This window comes from Dipodomys spectabilis, unplaced genomic scaffold (genome assembly GCF_019054845.1).
Source record: "Dipodomys spectabilis isolate Male_0828 unplaced genomic scaffold, ASM1905484v1 ptg000169l, whole genome shotgun sequence".
Taxonomy (NCBI): domain Eukaryota; kingdom Metazoa; phylum Chordata; class Mammalia; order Rodentia; family Heteromyidae; genus Dipodomys; species Dipodomys spectabilis.
Genome location: NW_024870846.1, coordinates 643632 through 662085, shown reverse-complemented (window position 1 = coordinate 662085; position 18454 = coordinate 643632). Strand labels below are relative to the sequence as shown.

Below are 18454 nucleotides of genomic sequence, written 5' to 3'. Positions count from 1 at the left end.
AGATACAGCTGTCAGGAGAAAGGTGAGTGCTCTCAGTTCAAGTCGTTTCCCATCATCCTCGGGGGAGGGGGACGAAAGGCTGTGATTTGTAGGTCTCTAGTATGTGTTTGAGGGATGTCGGGTATGCTGAGTTGTCTTTTAAAATTCATCCTGAATAATATCTCCACCCTTCCTAAATTTTGCTTGATCCTCCTGCTGCTATAGCTCCCCAGGACCATCTTCACCCCAAACCAATGAAGTCAGGATCCCTTGGGAGAGATCGGGCTGCAGTGTCTTCCAAAGCTCCCCAGGCTGTGGCCCTTGGCAAATCAAGAAGCAGCCTGCAGGGCTGGGAAGGTGGCTCAGTGGTAGAGCGCTTGCCTTGTGTGCATGAGGCCCTGGGTTCGATTCCTCAGCACCCCATAAGCAAAAAGAAAAAAGCCAGAAGTGGCACTGTGGCTCAAGTGGTAGAGCGCTAGCCTTGAGCTGAAGAGCTGAGGGTCAGCACCCAGGCCCAGAGTTCAGGCCCCACCCCATCCCCCAAAAAGAAGCAGCCTGCAACAGACACTAAGGGTGAACCTTGGCCTCGACCTTCCCATCCTCCACACTGGGAAATACCTGTCTATATAAATGGCTATAAATGACCCAGAGTGAATAATCTCAGGACAGAGTCTTAGGAAGTGCCTTTCTTCTGCCAGAACCTTGGGTTGCCTCTATCACTCCCCTTACTGGCAAAGTCTAACACTGCACCAGCTGGTCAAATAGCCACTTCCAAGCCCCAGGTCAAGGACCCCAGAGAACCATGAACATGAGTGGGTTTAGAGCCAAGATACAAGAAATTGTCCACTGGCACACAGTAAATACAGTTCTCAGCTGGAATTGTGCCTAATCTGGAAAAACACAGTGTATTTCTTTCCCTTTTGCTAATCCCTTTCATAAAGACAATGGTTGGGGAGCTACATGTGAGAACCCAAATAGTTGGTCACAAGAAGCTCAGGAAAGCTAAATTATTTTAGGTCTGACTCCTGCATCCATGGAAGAGGTATTACATTCTCTTTTCCCTGACAGTCACAAAGCTCAGCTGCAAAAACAGAAAACACCAAAACAATAACTTAAAAAATCCCAAACAGAGTCGGTTTATGTATTCACCTCTGTGAACTGGAAGTTCCCTCCCTCCTGAGCATCAAGATCCTAGGTTCCTACATCTTCTACTTTGCAGAACAGGTTCTAAAGGAATAGGAAAGGAAAAAAAAAAAAAGCGGTATGCCAGTTTGGCCTACCACAACTAAAACTTGGGAATGATGCCAATGTCTTTCATTTCCCTTTATCCTAAGGATAAAAAGATCCTGAGCCATTTTGTCTACAGTGATGTTAATTAAAGCAAAATGATCACAAAATCTGAAGGGTCTCTCCTGATTGTCCTTGAAAGCCGGAAGGAACTCCCAAGTGTTGAGAAATCGGCGCACTCAGACGGGGACAGGATGTAACTCCCTGCACGTGATGCTTTTTTTTGGCAAAGGCAATGGAGAAACCTAGATTGAGTGCAGGTGAAACTCTGTGGAGTTCACAGTCTCCTGGACAATGGCTGCTGTTGTGCTTCTTGCATGTTTGGAGAGGCAGCACAGAGCTGCAGAGCTAAGACTGTCTCCCCTTCCAGGCTGGTGCTCTACGATTTGAGCCATAGTTCCATTTCCAGTATTTGGGTGGTTAATTAGAGATTAGACTTTCCTGCCTTGGCTGGCTTTGAACCACACACCTCAGATCTCAGTGTCCTGAGTACCTAGGATTATAGATGGGCGTGAACTACCAGCCATCCAACCCTGTCTTATTGAGGTTCTCTGTCAGTGCCTCCTTTGGAGCACAAGATGGCACTCTAAGTCTAAGTTTGCAGTTCTAAAGATGTCTGTATTTGGCAAACTGTACCCCAGGAGTACACCCACACTGCACAGAATGCCGGTTCCCTCGGGGGACCCAGTGGGGCTGCGTCTTGCAGCATGTCCCTGGTGGACAGGGGGAGCAAGACTGTGGTCACTAGGACCTTCTCACTTCTCATGTTTAGGAGTCGCAGCCCTTTGTCTTGCTCAATCCTGACCACACTTTCCTAAGGTGAGGCACGAAGCCAGCGTGGCGGTGAAGAATACGACCTGGCCCTGGCCCAGCTTCCAGTCTAGCAACACCCCAGTCTGTTGGGGTTCAGGGCTCACTGTTAGAGGTGTGCATTCTTCTTGCCCTCAGCTCCAGGCCTTCCGCTACCGTGTGACCCTCGGAATGGCACCGCCTGTGCTGTGCGTCTGGGATTTCCTAGTGTAATGTTGCCAGTCAAGGTTTGCAATTGTTATTTTCGGACAAAGAGCAATACACAGTTTTCCTCACCCCTTCCCCCTTCCTGGTGACATCCTCCTCACTCTTCTCCATGCTGTTTATTGTCCTCAAATATATGGCACCCATTCCACTCCAGGCTCAAACCAGAGGATAGTGCCTATACCTCATAGTCTGGACATGTAAGAATGTTCTAGATATGTCAGGGTTTGGAAATCGAACAAAGCAAAGTAATAGAATGTAACGAGTGAAATACACTCTGTTCTCCGCCAAATTCCTGTGTGTCCATTAAACTCGGTATTTATTGTGAATTTCTTTAAAAAGACACTTCACACACACGCACACACATGTGCACACACACACATGTGCACACACATAAACGACTCCAAGAATATTGCAATTTGCTTTCAGTCATTCTTTGCACTACCTCCATTTCATGTCTATTTCTCAACCAGCCTCCAGCTCCGAGATGCGAGGAGAACAGGAAGCGGGACCTTCTGAACGGGCTCAGTCAACACTTACTCAGTTAATGACTGCTGGTATAAATTTATTGACCTGAATTTCCCAAGACTTTTTCCTGTTCTATTTTTAAAGATACTGTGTTTATTATTTTCTGATTGTCAGTCTCTCCGATAGTGTTATGATAGTCTCAATTTGCCAGTAGCGGTAAGCTGCTACTAACTAAAGTACAGATATCATTTAGTTTTCAGCTCTTTCTCTGTTAATATCATGTCAACATAAGAGTTTTTTTTAAAGAGTCATCAAGGGAGTTCATTTACAGTGTTATTTTATGAGCCATCCCATGATATTTCTTATCAGGGACAGGCCATCATATCTATAGAGTTTTTCCCCTGCATTAGATGATGAATTCATCAAATGAGAGGACAATAATGCAATCAATCAGGGATTGATAGGCATTCAATGGAGTCATAGTATTTCTGCAATGCAAATAAAAGACATGTGAAGACCAGATGCTGTTTTTGTGGTTAAAAATAAAAACTATATTTTCTTAACTCTGCAGATAGGACAGGATGAAAAGATTTAGGTGCTAATATTTAAAAGCAAAGAAGATCTCTATGATGAGCATAACTGCATTATCGCTGTGCTTTTCCATCTGCTGGCACACTTCCTCTTCCATGAGACAGTTGGCTTAGCTGAGAGTTAGCGGGCTTAGGGGGAGGAGAACCTTCCATAGAAGAGCAAGCTCTTGCTCTTGTTGTGTCTGATGAGGAAGATGAATGGGTGGTCCGCATTGTACTCCATGGATGGGAGTTTAATTCGGAATTTCACCTCGCTCCCGGTGCCAGCCGCAGCCTCTGTGCCTTCTTCATTGATTTCTACAAAAGCTTTGTGGAACACGTTGGACAGACACAGGTTTCTGTCTGAAGACATCCCTGTAAAGTCAGCTTTACCCTGGCTGAATACGTCTCTCATCCCCAGGCTGCTCAGAGCAGACTTGAGATCGTAGCTCTGCTCCAGCCTGAACTTGGGCAGGTGCAGCTGCACTTCATATAGCTCCATCATGTCTTCGCGGGCCCACTCATTCAGCTTCTCGTAGGTGATGGCTTCCTCCAGCTGTGGGGTCGAAGCCAGGGAAGTCAGTCATTCCAAAGCAGAGAGAGAAACAGATCCCCGAGGATTGTACCTAAACTACTCTTACTCCCTTCACCAGGGGTCATAACACACACTCTGGAAACTCTTTTGGTTGTGTAATGAAAACCTTCCTGCTGCTGACCTGAAGATTTTTTTGCTTTGCAGTTTCGTGGCTTTCAGGATAGAGAAGAAATAGATTTTGTTTCAAATGGGAAGTACTTCCGCCATGGTAGACAGACATCAACTAGTTACCCAAATACTCCAAATACACACAAACTGCTAGATGCATGCACTCCAGTGCAGATTGTATGTCACAGTATGTAATGTTTTAGCTTGAGAAGTACCTAGAAAAACAATCCGCCTTTGGGTATATGTCTGAGGATATTTCTAGTAACATTAGACCTCATCAATGGTTGGATTTATTTATGAATCCAAAGTTTGGATGCATTATTAGAAGATGGTAACTGTAGGCATAGGTCTGGTTGAAGGCTGTGGGTGGTTGGGGTCATGTCGGGGGGGGGGGTCTTGATCTGGACCTTTCCTGGTTACTGTTCCACTCACTTCCTGTCCCTCATGATATGAACTGTGCTAATCTGCCGTGCCCCCTCTCCTCCCATGAAGGACTGGACCCTCTAAAACCATGAACAAATAAATCTGTCTTCCCTACATCATTTCTGTCAAGCATTTATCACCACGATAGGATAAACACAGGATGCAAACTGACAGTCTTTCAACATAAGAGATAATTCTTTGAAAAAAAATTTTTTTCACTCTGAAATCATAATATTACATATTATGATACTCCCCCCCAAAAAAGAAAATAGAGAGCAAGCTTTCAAACTTTAGGAGTAATTTTTTGATAAATATGTGTGTTTGTTCTGCTCTTAGTGTTTTGAATGTATTAATAATAAACACATACTTATATGTAGATATGTATGCATTGGGATGTGTAGATGTATGCATAGTTACACATATATATATGAATATGCTTTTTAAATTATACATTTGTTTCAAAGCAGGTAGTTTGGCCACTTTGGGAGCACTTGCTAGAAAACTTGTAAATGTTCTACATGAATAGTGTGACAGAATTTTTAGCTCAGGACCCTACGCTCCTAGGAGAGAGCTTTGACTCAGATTATGACTATAATGACAATTTGCCTACCTGTATCTTAAAATTTTGTGCAACCACTTGGAAGTCTTTCAACCTTCCTATCTATCCGTAGGTACATGGAAACTTTAAAAGAAAGTGGTAACTGTCTGGCACGCATGAAGATTTAGGCACTGCAAAAAAGATAGGTTGTTTTCTTCTTGGAAGGCTAATGCTCCTCTGAGCCATGCATTGATCAGAAGCATGATCTGACCAAAATTGTGTTACACATGGAAGTTTGGCTACTAACTAGCTGAAATAACATAGGAAGTTACTACTGGTATAGGCTCTTTCTCTTCAATTTTGTTTACTCAATAAAAACATGGAAAAGAGTTAGGGAACACACAATATATAAACTAAGGAATTATTCAAAGTAATACAAAGTAATAGATCTGTGGTAGAGCATCTTTTTGGCATGCACAAGTCCTTAGTCTTGATGCTCATCACCACCAAAAACATTAACTTTGAATCACGGATTCTACTAGCCTGAGAAGACTTGGGCCAACTGAAAGCTTCTAGTAATGAGTCTACAGAGCTGTGTGACTGACAACAAAACAGCTGTCTGTGTTGTGCAAGCAACTGTTTATATGACCACCCCATACTAGAGAGGCCTACAGATCACTTAACTATGCTGAAGAATAATAGCATCAGCTTTACAGAGCTTTGTAGTGTTTGAATATTTACTTGGAGATAAAGTACTGAAGAATCCCAGTATGTTGACCAACTGTTTATAGGAATTAAGAAGCAGAAAGAACCTATCCTTATGTTTCTCCTGTAAAACATAGGGATAAACACAAGATCCACAGCCAAATAAAATTAAAAAAAAAATCCACAGCCAGAGTTACCTGTTCCAGTCCCTCAACATCTTCTGGCAGGAGTACTAGCAGGCTCAGGTCACGGCTGGCGTAGTAGAGTTGAAGACCTGTGGCTCGTGGCTGCTCAATGAAAAAAACTGGAAGTTTCTTTTTCATAGACATCATTTGCACTGGTTTGGTTGTAGTCTATTTAAGAAAAAAACCTTTATAGTCATTGAAGAGATATTTCCAGAAAATGTTTAATTGTTACCCTTTATATTTGTTTTTTGTTTGATTTTAGCAATACTGGATTTAAACTTTTATGCTTACTAGGCAGGCACTTTCTTAAGCGGCACTCCCAGACATTTATTTATTTATTTATTTATTTTTATATGGAGTTTGAATTCATGGCCTGGGTGCTGTCCCTGAACTTTTGTGCTCAAGGCTAGCACTCTACCATGTTGAGCCACAGCTCCACTTCCGGTTTTCTGGTGGTTAATTAGGATAAGAATCTCATGGACTTTCCTGCCCTGGCTGGCTTTGAACCATCATCCTCAGACCTCAGCCTTCTGAGTAGCTAGGATGATAGTTGTGAGCCACCAGCATCTGGCTGGTTATGTTTTAATAGGTTCTTGCTTTTTTGCCTGGGCAAGCTTGGACCATAATCCTCCTGTTTACACTTACTACTTAGGATGAATGGTGCTCACCACCATGCCCAGCTTTAATTGGTGAAAAGGAATCTTGTGAACATTTGATACATTCTGACATTGTAGGTATTTGATACATCAAACAGAATGGCAACAATCCAAAACACTGACAGTACTACATACCAGTAAAAACTGTGAAGTAACAAGAATCATCATTCATTGCTTATCTCAGGTATTTTATCCCAGGGCTATGAAGCTAACATGCAACCTTTGGAATACATGAAATAAATCTTCAATTATATTAGTCTCTCTAGTGGGTTCCTATTACTTATTTTAGCACAGAGAGAAACTTTAACGAATGAGGTGAGAATTAACCTTTATATTGTTTTTTACTTATGGAAAGGTAAGAATGTGGTAGACAATGGAACAGGTTTAGAAGATTGAGAGCAGAATTTGCGGTGGGGAACGTATGGTTCTGTATTTCTTCCAACAAACACGCCTCCATTCCTCAAGTGGGAAGTATGGACAGCACTGATCCTCTCCAGCTCACAGGACCACAAACCAAGTGAGCAAACAGGTGAGCAGCAGGAAGTCAGACACACAGTGAAAGGGGAATTTCCAGATGGAACAGAATTCAGAGCTCAGTCAGCTTTTCCCTGTGAATAGCCATAGTTTGCAGGAATGTAAAATCAGAAAGAAGAGTGGCTATGAAAGTGTCATGTGAAACTGAGAAGTTTCACCTACCTTGTTTACCCTGAAAGGCTTTTCTGTGGTGTTCTGCACCGAGAATTGCTGCTCCCAGGTCCCTTTAAAGTACAGGGCATTCACCAGAACCATCCTGGTCAGGGCATCCACGGAGCCATCAGGTAGAAGATCTGGAATTTTACCTATGGGAGCACAGGGCAGGTTTCAAAGGGCTAGCAAAATATGTGTGTTTACTTACATACAAATAGACTTTTAATATTTCTGGAAGCTTCAATTTTTTCTACAACATTTCCAGTTTCAGGGTCTAGGAAGCTGAATCGATGGCTGACACATGACTAGCATAGCTGTGGTGCTGGGTTCAGTCCTCACACTGCAGAGGAAGCAAGAGAACGGAGAGAGGAAGGGAGGGAGAGAGTGAAGGAAGATAGAATGAAATATGTATGCATATATATATGTATATACCCATACACACATGTGTCACACACACATACATATCCATTTACCTAACTGTTCTGTGGATAAACACAGAACACACATTTAAGACACTACTGAGGAGGAGATGAGGGAAGGAGAAAGAAAAAGAATAACAGAGGGTGAATAACTTTTTTGGGGGGTCAGTCATGGGGCTTGAACTCTGGGCCTGGGCGCTGTCCCTCAGCTCTTCAGCTCAAGGCTAGCGCTCTACTCGTTGAGCCTCTGCACCACTTCCATTTTTCTGAGTGGTTTATTGGAGGTAAGAGTCTCACGGACTTTCCTGCCTGGGCTGGCTTTGAACAGCGATCCTCAGGTCTCAGCCTCCTTAGTAGCTAGGATGACAAGTGTGAGCCATGAGCACCCAGCTAACTTTTTAATTTATTACAACCACATCCATCATCTTTCAACATGTTTTTCAATCTGGTTGTTTACAACTATAAAAATTTAACAAGGAAATATATTGAAATTGATTTGAGAAGGAGGTAGGGCAGGGCGGGGGTGGGAGGAGAGATTGGTTGGACCATTGTAAACCTTGGTGGAAATGCAAACTTAAATCCTCCTCTGTATAACAAATGTAAGCTTTTTTTTTTTTGTTATATCAATATTAAATTTTGTTGCGAAGCCAGTGTATTTGATAAGGACTGTACAGAGAAGGGCGCTGGGAGGCACCTTCTAGCACTCTTAACTTCCTTCTAATACTGAGACTCCTCAAAATAATAAGCTGACTTTTAAAACTGCCAAATAAAGATATGCACAAGATTCAAAGATACGAGATAGCATTAAACACTTGGTTTTAAAAGCTGATATGCATGAATCCCCAGGGAAATATTAATAAAAACTCAAGATGAAGTCGGAAACAGAGGGAGAGAAACCCTAACTTCAAAACAATCAAGTCATTAACTACATCCTAAAACCAAGGTGCCCGTCAGCCATTTCAAAAAGTGAATTCTAACATTCCAAGCATAAAATAAAGAAGTCCTTTCACTATATAGAATCAAGGAAGCATATTCCCCAAATTGAAACATGACAAGAGACACTCCAAGCCCCAACAATAAGCCAATGTCCCTTGCAAATATGAACCACAAATCCAAATTACATTGAGCAAATAAACTTAATCCACGTTATGTAAAGAATGGAAGAAACATCAGCCAGGCAACCTATTAATATAATGTATTGCTGCTGATATCAAAGTATGTGTGCCCCTCCAAGACTCAGATATTGGAACTGGTATTTAGTCTGATGGTATTAAGATGTAGAGCTGCGTGCAGATGGCTCAGGACTTCATCCTAGCTTCTCAGCAGGCTGAGATCTGGGGATCAAGGTTTGAAGTCAGACAAGGCAGACAAAAGTCGCTCATCAAGACTCATTAAATACACACATAAACTGCTTTGTTAAAGGGCAAAAAAAAAGTCCAGCACATATCCTAGAAAACTAAGGGAAGGAGTGAGGTTGGGAGGAGAGGATGAGAATGTTGGAAAGGTTGATAGTGATCAAGGCACACTTCATACGCTTCGTTGAATGGCAACTGCTCTGTACAACTACTTAAAGATAATACAAATGTAACGAATAAATAAATGGAGCCACCATTTCTCCAATATTTCCATTTTGTACTCTCCTGCTTTTTAACCCCTACACTTTGGAGAAGTTTGTGATAATTTTCTCTCTGGTAAAGTGGTAGCTTCATTTCCATATTTTAGATAAGATTGTCAGGAAAGCAGAGGATCTAAAAAAATCCTTGGGCTGAACAGAAACAAAAGTTCTGGTTATTTAGAATGTATCTTCAGCTCTAAGAAATCTGCATGGTCACACAGCACAAATCCAGATAGACAGACGGAGCTTGGAGGACACCTCTCACCCTCTGTCTGGCTTTCAACCCAAGAGTTGATCTCCTTTCTGCTCTGCCCAGGAGCTTCCATGAAATTCACAGACTGTGGCTCCACACCAAAATAGGTTTTCATGTCTTCAAAGTATTTCTGAAACACACAGGTAGAAACAAGTCTCTTTTTATGCACAGTGGAAAAGCCAAACCTATCAGGATTGTTTTGTGAAAATCTAAGAAGAGGGGAATTCACCAACTCGCATCTCCTCATCCTCATTACTCTGTGCTTGCCTTGGTTTTGCCCAAAATCTAAACACCTCCCTCTCTAAACTAAGTAGCTAAGCTGAATTCCAGATGTGGGAGGAGCATATGCTGGATATCTACTTTGTTCATACCTGGAAATGAAAGTGGAATGAAATGGAATGGCAATAAGGCACGGGAGTGATGCCAATTGAGCTTTCACAAGCAGGAGTACAACAAGGAGACCTAGGGGTCTGACAACTGCCTTCCGTGAATGGCCAGGGACTCATTCTGAGCATGGTCCAAGGTTCGATTCGTCCATGGCCATCGCGGTGAGCGGTTGCTGGTTTGGAGGCATGAGCCTGGGAACATGGATTTCTTTCTCCAGACAGTTGTGGCATACCTTCCATTTGCTCGCTCCGTGTTGGGTTTATAAACGGAACAGAGTGGTGAGTCAATTCTCTTGCCAGAAAGAGGCTGGACCAGGTCTAGAATTTATAATCTTGCAAAAAGGAAACATAAATATTCAAAATATTCACAGGCATCCATTCCTGTCTCAGTCCAGGGCTGGTGGACTCTGTCTCATGTCCAAGTGTCTGCTGAGCTCAGTCATCTGGTCAACTTCCGAGCCAAGCAGGAGTCCATGAGCCTATCATCCATGATATTACCTAGAAGGTTCCATTTGCCTTATTTTATCCTTTGCCAAGTCTGAACTCCTCAGCGTTCACTGGATGTGCACAGGGAGGGCCTTACTTGCAGCCACAGGTAGATTTATCTTACTGCTGTTCTTCACCCTACTAACTTCCTTTCCCCCTGCCCCCCAACTAGCAGAGTCTCATCCTCTCTTGAAGCATGTGTCTGACTGTGAAGCCCTGAGGGGGATTGACGCTAACAGGGAGCATTCATCACCTCCTGCGGAGATGGGCTTAGGACAGGAGCCGGAGAGAAGGTGATCTCATTTTCTGTCCCATGTTCCGAAAATTTGCTCTAATTTGTTCCCAAGGCCAGGCTGCCACACACTCCTTCAGTACTACCACCTTCTCTTCCTTCACACCTACCCCACTTAGTCCTTTATTTGTTGTTGTTGTTTTGGGTTTTGTTTCTTGTTGTTGTTTTTTTTTCTTGTGACAAGTGTTGGCCCAGGGACAAACTTCCATCTGTGTTCATGGTTCAACCTTGGAGGTTTCCTCTATTCTACATATGCGGGTCTGATAACTTCATCTGGTTTGAAGACCACACCCCCCTACTTTCCCCCCCGCCCCCCTTTTTTTTAGGGGGGGTTCCTTCACCGCTGGTCTCAATCAGGAAGTACTGTCCACATTAAGATGGTCCCTAGGATCCCTGTTCACCTTTTAAATTGGTACTGCATGATTCTTTTCCTGCCATGAACTTAAAGACATTTGCACTCACGCTGTGAAACGGGTATGTTTTCTCTCCGTATATCCTATTGGCTGTTTTAAGTATGTAGGAGTTGCCCGGCTTGAGGATTTCTGCCATAAGTGACTGGAAGTCAGAGTGTATGTCTTCTACCTTGTCTGAGTTGAATTCCTTTAAAAGAGGAGAGATTCAATTGGTATTTTTTCCCCAAAACAATGCTGAATAAAAAAATCACATGTATGTGATCAACCTCTTGCTAAATAAAATTACTGGATGGCATACAAATAAAATTGAAAGGAGGCATTGTTTTCTCCAAGTTTCATGTGCAATTACAGGCAAGAACACAGAAGTTTTGAGAGGTATCAAGAAGGTAACAACGAGGGAAAGTATAACTGTTTTTTAAAAATATATAGTAGATATTCCATGTTTTCTAAAGCATTGCCAGCATTTTAATATGTCTCCAAGAAGAGCTCATCATAAAGGGCTATTACAGGTACAGGTTGCATGATTTAACCACTAAAATACATAGTGGTTAAAACTGTCTCCTTAATTATCAAATGGGTACCAAAAAATGACAAATACCATTTTCCTTTTCTTCTCACTTTCAGGATCAGATTTGAGATCTCTGCTGCTGTTAAACTGAAGCACCTGTAAGTTAAAAAATAAAAAAGACACATGAGTATACCTAAAAGTAACCACAGGAAGTAACACATCTGTGAGCACTCGCCAGCCATTCTTACCTTCAGAACCCATCTTCAGAACATGGAAATGCACAATAAGACTCTGATTTGACTTAAATGATGTGTTAGACTGGTAGAGAAATTCAAGAGCTGCTTTGTAAGTAAGCCTTTAAAAAGTCTGACTTAAGTTGCTAGTGAGTTCATTTGAATACTTTTGCTAGGGAATTTTGGAATGAGGTAAAACTCTCCCGTTTCCCCTATTTCTCTTTTATCTGCAGTTATTTGAAAATGCACGTAGGGTGGGAAGTCTGGGGCCAGCCGAGATGCCAATCACAGCTGGTAGAAAGGCCTTGGCTGCAGAAGGGAGCTTCCTGCCTTGTACCAGGGAGGAGGGATGGGTGTGCAGAGAGGCCAGCAAGACTCAGCGCATACCGACCTGGCTGGGCGTCCCCACCTCGTCTACTGGCGTTAGGTCACAATCTTTATATCCAATCACCTCCCTACATAGTTCTCCCCCTTCCACGCACACCTGTGCAGTAAGATTTTCACAAGGCAAAACAAGAACCCCAAAATAGGGTGCAGAGAACTTGTGATGGCTGAACGCGAGGAGGGTCCTGGAGGGTGGTAGACTGGAAAGGACGTGCAAGGTGCTCCACAGCCCTCCCTCAGACCTTACCTGCACTCCTGAATGGACAGCAAAGACAGGAAGGGTCCTTTAAACAGTGGAATAGTATTCCGCCATTGAAAGGAAGAGAGTCCCACCATTTTCAGTCAACATGTATAGAGCTGGAGGTCATTATGCTAAGTGAAATAAAACCAGGCCCTGACATTCCTAATGAAGGTGTTTAGGGTGCTGGATGCACAGCGGGGAGGGGGCGGTATAGATGACCAAGCCCTGAAATGGGCTTTGATGCTATCTGGTCATCTAGTGTCACTATTGAATTGAATCAGAGAACACGCAGCAGGTATTGATTGCTTGGTAAGTGAATAAGGAACCTCACTGTTGGGTGCAGAAGTGTCAGGAGAATAGAGTAGGGAAGATTAATGATTAGAGTTTGCTTTTTCTCTGCATCCTCAGTACAGCAATGGTTAACAGAAGAGGGCTAGGGAGGGTTTGGAGGGAGAGGGGATACGGGGCACTAAATACAGTTTAATAGGAACAGTTAAGTGCCAGTTCACAACAATTTAACATACAGTTAACAGAACTAGAAAACAAAAGATCAAAGAAATGATAGCTTTTAAAGAGAGAGACGTACAAATTGTGTAAATAACCCGGATTGGATCAGTGTACATCGCACACACACATTATGACACTATTAACATAAATGTGGACAATGAGGATCTGTCCTTTGGAACCCTAATAGGAGAAAAAGAGGAAAGGGGTTCAATCGGACTCATCATTTAGACCACTTCAGCAAGACAATCATCACCTCAACTCTGTGCAAAAAATTGAGGGATTTGAGTGATTTGTTTTTCTACTGGAGTACTGTGGTTCTCATTAGTACACTTGACACCTACAGACCTAGCATTTGTGTTCACGCCCACACTGGTCTTGGATGTTCCTAGAAAGGATGTGTCTTTCCTGCTTCCCCCACTCAGCAGGGCAATGGAATAGAAGCCTCTGGTAGATACTGCAGGATATGCCCACAGCCAGGACCCAGTTCCCAATCAGGACTGAAGCACACACACCCACGGTAGCTGGCTAAGGACCACGGGTCGCAGAACATGAGGTACGTGGCCAGGTCAGCAGGTTCTTTGGCAACCAAAGCTAAGAAAATTTAAAACAAGTGACACCCAGAAAACAGAATCTACTTAAGAATCTACTTAAGACTAACTCTAGCACATGAGGTCAGATAAGTTGATGTTAGGTGAAATGAACCCCAAGATAAGGACTCAAATGTTTTTTTCTTTCATGGGATTGTTTCTAACATATTTATAAGATGATTTCTTTGTTGCTTTGTATGTCCCTCCCCCACAGTATAACCCCTGCTTTCACTATATTTGATGTTGGTACAATTTGGGGAGGAGAAGGAATAAACAAGTTGTTTAAATAAGGATACCGGTGGACCCATTGCAACAATGAGATGTACAAGACGTTATATCGAAAAACGAACTTTACAACTTTGGCGCGGGGTTGGGGTTATGGGGGGGATGCGGTGGTTTGGGGAGATGGGAAGGGATGGGAAGGGGAAACAAAGGAGGAGTCAACAATGCTTGATAAGAAATGTGCTCATTACCTTGCTCATGTAATTGTAACCCCTCCATACGATATTTTCACAATAAAAAAATCTTCATTAAAAATTAAAAAATAAAAAAAATCATCATATGAATGGTTAAGCCTTTTAAAAGAATCAACTGGTCACCACAGAACTGTAAACCAGCAATGTTTTGTTACTGTTGCTGATGATGATGATGTTTTCAATCCTAACCTAATCATATTTTGTGAACTACTGGAGTTAGGATGATATATCTTTGCACCACACTCACAATACACACAACCTTCTTTACCACAATGACTGGTTTTGCCTATTTCTAAATTTGGCATAGATGATCACCATCTTGGGAAAGAATTCTGTCATCTTGTTGCAAGATTTGGAAGTTAAATTTGCTTTTCTTTTTTACTTTTATTTTAAAAAACATGTATTTATATGTGAATGTAGATACATTATAAATATGCACTCTCTACATGATTATGCACTCTATCTGTGTGTGTTTTGCATCTTTGGGCACACAATGCTTGGAGGATTCTCAGGACATATTTTAACATTTTTAACAAGTTTCCGTATTATATTGCTATTGCTGACCTCTTCAGATTCAGCCAGACAACCCAAGATTAAATGAACAACTAAGTAAGGCATGAGGAGCACAATTATTTCATTTTCATAGATGTGTGTCTGTGTTTGAGAAAACCCTTCTGGAAAAATCCTATTCTTTAACATTTGGCTAGCTATTTCTTGAAGCATTTTAATCATCAAAATAAGTGTGATTTAGGGTTATTCTAAAAGATGACAGCCTTATCATTTTTCTGCATCAGGGATTTTCCAAGTTGGTTTCTACAACTTTTTTTTTAGCATATCTTTTGGTTTGGAAGACATTGCTATAAAACGGGTTGCCGGGCTTTCAGGAGAAAATGGCAGCTAAAAGCAATGTGCGCACTCCTGTGGACGGCGGGCGGTGCCCTCTCCTCACCTGTGCCATCTGGGCAGCTGTGTCTCCTTTGGTGCCTGAATACACCATGCCCAAGCAAGTCGAGATGCCCCAAGGAGAAAAGAAAATGTTTCTTCCCTCCGCAGACTCAGCCAGCTTTTTGCTAAACTCCAGGGCAAATCGGTTGATGGATGTTGCTAGGGAGTCCATTGTGGGTGGGGAGAAACCTAAGGAAAGAAAAGCAAAAATGGAGAAGATGTTAACAAAACCCTTTCCATGTATTTTATTTTGGGAAAAGTATTCATTGCACATGGTTATCTACCTCTACATTCAGGGATTATATTGGAGCTCAGAGGACTTTAGGGACACTCTAGTCCAACATTATTGTTTTGTATATTACAACCTAGAATTATGGAGAATGGAAGATTTTGAATGCCGCAATTTTGAACGGCAATGTACATCAGAGAAGAAGAGTCAGGCAGCAGCTGAATCCAGTCCACACAAGTCTTTGCCGCCTCACTAGTCTTCATGTTTATATCTAGTCTTTCCAAACTCTTCAGTATAAAATTGTCTTCATATACTGCTTTGTACCAACAGTACTAGTTTTGGATTTGGTACAAACAAGGATCTACCCATCCTTGCTTATTGCATGTTTACAGTGTTCACTACTTGGGCTCCAGTCCACCATTTTTAATTTCTTTCAACTTGAAAGCATGTCCAATATAATTGAAAATGCCTACAGAGAAACTGAGACTGGTTTGCCTGTTTGTTCCCTCATTCATCTTGAACAAGAGAACCCAGGCTTTCAACTTGCAAATTTCACTTCCAGTTACCCTGAGAATGTAATGTGAATGTCACTTCACACTGAGTCCCTATGAAAGACATAGTTAGCTCAAGCTATTGTCATCATATGGTCAAATAATTTTCATCTCGATTAAGCAAAACTGACATGAACTCAAATTTCCGTCTTTAGGAACTCCATTAGTGGCTGACTTGTGTGGTTTGGACTCAAGCTGATAGTGCTGGCCCTTCCAGAAAGCCAGAGTGAGGGCTTTGGAGAGTCAGTTCTCAGTGACAAATACTTGAATCAGTGAGCGGCCTGTGTAGAGGGCTTTGGAGTTGATGACGATACTACTGAAATTCCTCCCACCAGTACCCTCCCACTTAACCAAACAGCTTCTGACCTGCAGCTCACACCCTGACTGTGGCTTCTGCCAGCTACAAAGGTTCATAGTCATCCCAGGCTGATGTTATTGTTATCTGACATTAAAAGAAACAGAAGCCTTTCCGGTTGGGTAAGATTCTATACCCTCATAAGGAACTGGAAACTTAACTGCAATGTTCCTAACAAATAAAAAGTACTATGTCAGAAAGAGCTTCTCTGTTTCCTTTGATCGTAATGGAGGAGGTGGCTCTGATCAAGAAGCCCTGGACACCAAAATAGGCATGATAAATGATAAACCTTGGTACGACAATGTGAAGGATTTTACATTATCATGTTCATTCATTCAAATGGCATTGTGACCACTGTCTTCCTACAAAGCTTTTCTTTTTTTAAAAGAAACTCACGATGTACATTCATTGGGAAAATCAGCATGAAGAAGGTGGAAAGCAATGTCTTAGTACCTGGGATTTCATCTTTCTACCTTAAAGATATATTGTTCTAGAACATATTCATTTGTAATAAATTCCTGAATAAAAGAACAATAACAGAACTACTTGTGATAAGTTAAGATCTAATTATCTTCAGTCTCATTAAAATTCTCATTACTGTTATTGTTAATGTATAGGATGCCACCTATAACACCTTTTTAACATCCCTGACTTTCCCCTCTTGTGAGTATAGGACTTTGAACTCAAGTCCCTCTGCTTGCTCAGCTGGAGCTCTACCACCTGAGCCATGCCTCCAGTCTAGAATGTTGCTGGTTCTTTTGGAGATGGAGTCTCGTGGACTTTTCTGTCCAGACTGACTTCAAACTTCATCCATTCAGATCTTAGGCTCATGAGTAGCCAGGACCTGATCTTTCTTTGAAGAAAGAACTATAAGAAAACACTAAGCCATTCCTGTAATCTAACAGTTCTAAGTACTTTCGTAAAGATGCAGAATTTGAGGATAAGGTGTTATAGGAAATAATTTATCCAAACAAATGCTGGGCAATCAGTAGCCTCTAAGCAAACTGCTCTTTTGCAGTTTTCAAGAGTAATAATACCAATTTATCATCTATCTATCTGTCACCTGTCATCTATCTGTCCTAAAGAGGACAAGAAATTAAGAAAAAGTAATGTCATTGATCAAAATGTCTTATCATACACAGTTTGCTTCTTATATATCACAGCTGAAGAGAACCTGGGAGTCTCCTTAACCCAAAACCACTTACCTGCTAATAGCTCAGATCAGGTTGAATAAGCTGACTGAGAACACACAGCTAACTAACAACAGAGTTAAAACACATTTTCCTGAAATTTAATGAAATTGTTCTTGTCAGTGAAGCTCATTGTCATTAAGAGTTTGATAGAGAAATTGGGTGAAGGAGAGTGAGGTCTAATAGGAAGAGAGAGAGAGAGAGAGAGAGAGAGAGAGAGAGAGAGAGAGAGAGGATCAGAAAAGCAATAATGAATATAGTCTGGTCTTCCATCCCATGATGTATGGCCTTGCTGATGATAAGACTGACAATGTCACCTACTTCAGCCACATCAGAAAACATTCTCCTCTGCTCTTCTCACACCTCTTTTCCCATAAAGCCCTTTCCTTAGGACGCATTTAAGGAGCACCTGGTTTAAGGCCAATAACTCCAGGAGGAGTAGGAAACTGGCATTCCGAGTGGTGGCTAAGCAGGATCGTGAGCACTGGGGAGGCAGACAGTTAGACGATCAAATCAGTTCCATATATTAATGAGGAGCTCACAATTCAAGCCTCCAGCTCCACTTTTCTGAGGGTGAGTATGGCTTAGGCTCAATTATTATAAGATACTTTTATCTTTGCTTAATGCACATATAGGTAGAAAATCCCCACATGAGTTCACTTGTGGCTTCACAATTCCTGGTTTTAAAACAATCAAACAAACAATTTCTATGACTTCATTGAAATGAAGGTCCTCTCTCCCTTAATCTTCAGTACAAAATTTCCCCCAGCTCAAAGTCAAGTCTCTCTGGCCTGTAGAGAAAACCACCTCAGGGATGGAGAATTGTCTTTGCCACCTTGAGTTTAACAGAGTAGTAGATATTTGTTATTTAGCTAGGCACCACAACAAAGGAAAACATTTTTTTTAAAAAAAGTTTACAATACCTTGTTTCTCTCTGCTGGAGCCGATTGGCAATTAGTTTCTTCAGAAAGAAATTGTGGCTGAAGAGTTAGGTAATTTTAACTGAAGAATAGCCCCTCCCTCTTCTCCGCCTCACATTTAGTTAACTTTTACAAGTCAGTACACTCTTCCTCTCAGGCTTTCCTTGGCCGGAAATTCAAATGAAAAGAGAGATAGATAGTTGAGGTCTTGCCTGAGAACATTTTCCACTTGCGTCTGCTTGTAGAGACC

General features: G+C 41.9%; 1 protein-coding gene across 1 annotated transcript; it reads right to left on the bottom strand.

Moving 5' to 3' along the window:
• Positions 1–3296: 3296 nt before the first annotated feature.
• On the bottom strand, positions 3297–18236 carry Serpinb10 (serpin family B member 10). The gene is made up of 8 exons (XM_042693512.1): positions 18208–18236; positions 14964–15148; positions 11677–11742; positions 11128–11265; positions 9514–9631; positions 7224–7366; positions 5884–6039; positions 3297–3873 (listed from the first exon to the last, which is right to left on the bottom strand). The coding sequence occupies exons 2-8, from the start codon at positions 15129–15131 to the stop codon at positions 3469–3471; spliced, it is 1194 nt and encodes a 397-aa protein (XP_042549446.1). The 5' UTR covers positions 15132–15148; positions 18208–18236; the 3' UTR covers positions 3297–3468.
• Positions 18237–18454: the final 218 nt, after the last annotated feature.

Bases quoted from the DNA above. Each gene is read 5' to 3' on its own strand.
- Serpinb10 (XM_042693512.1), bottom strand. From the start codon at position 15,131: ATGGACTCCCTAGCAACATCCATCAACCGATTTGCCCTGGAGTTTAGC. The intron at 7,367-9,513 runs GTGAGAGGTGTC...GTGCTCCCATAG, and splicing joins GGTTGAAAGCCAGACAGAGG to GTAAAATTCCAGATCTTCTA. The intron at 3,874-5,883 runs GTAACTCTGGCT...TCGACCCCACAG, and splicing joins ATGTTGAGGGACTGGAACAG to CTGGAGGAAGCCATCACCTA.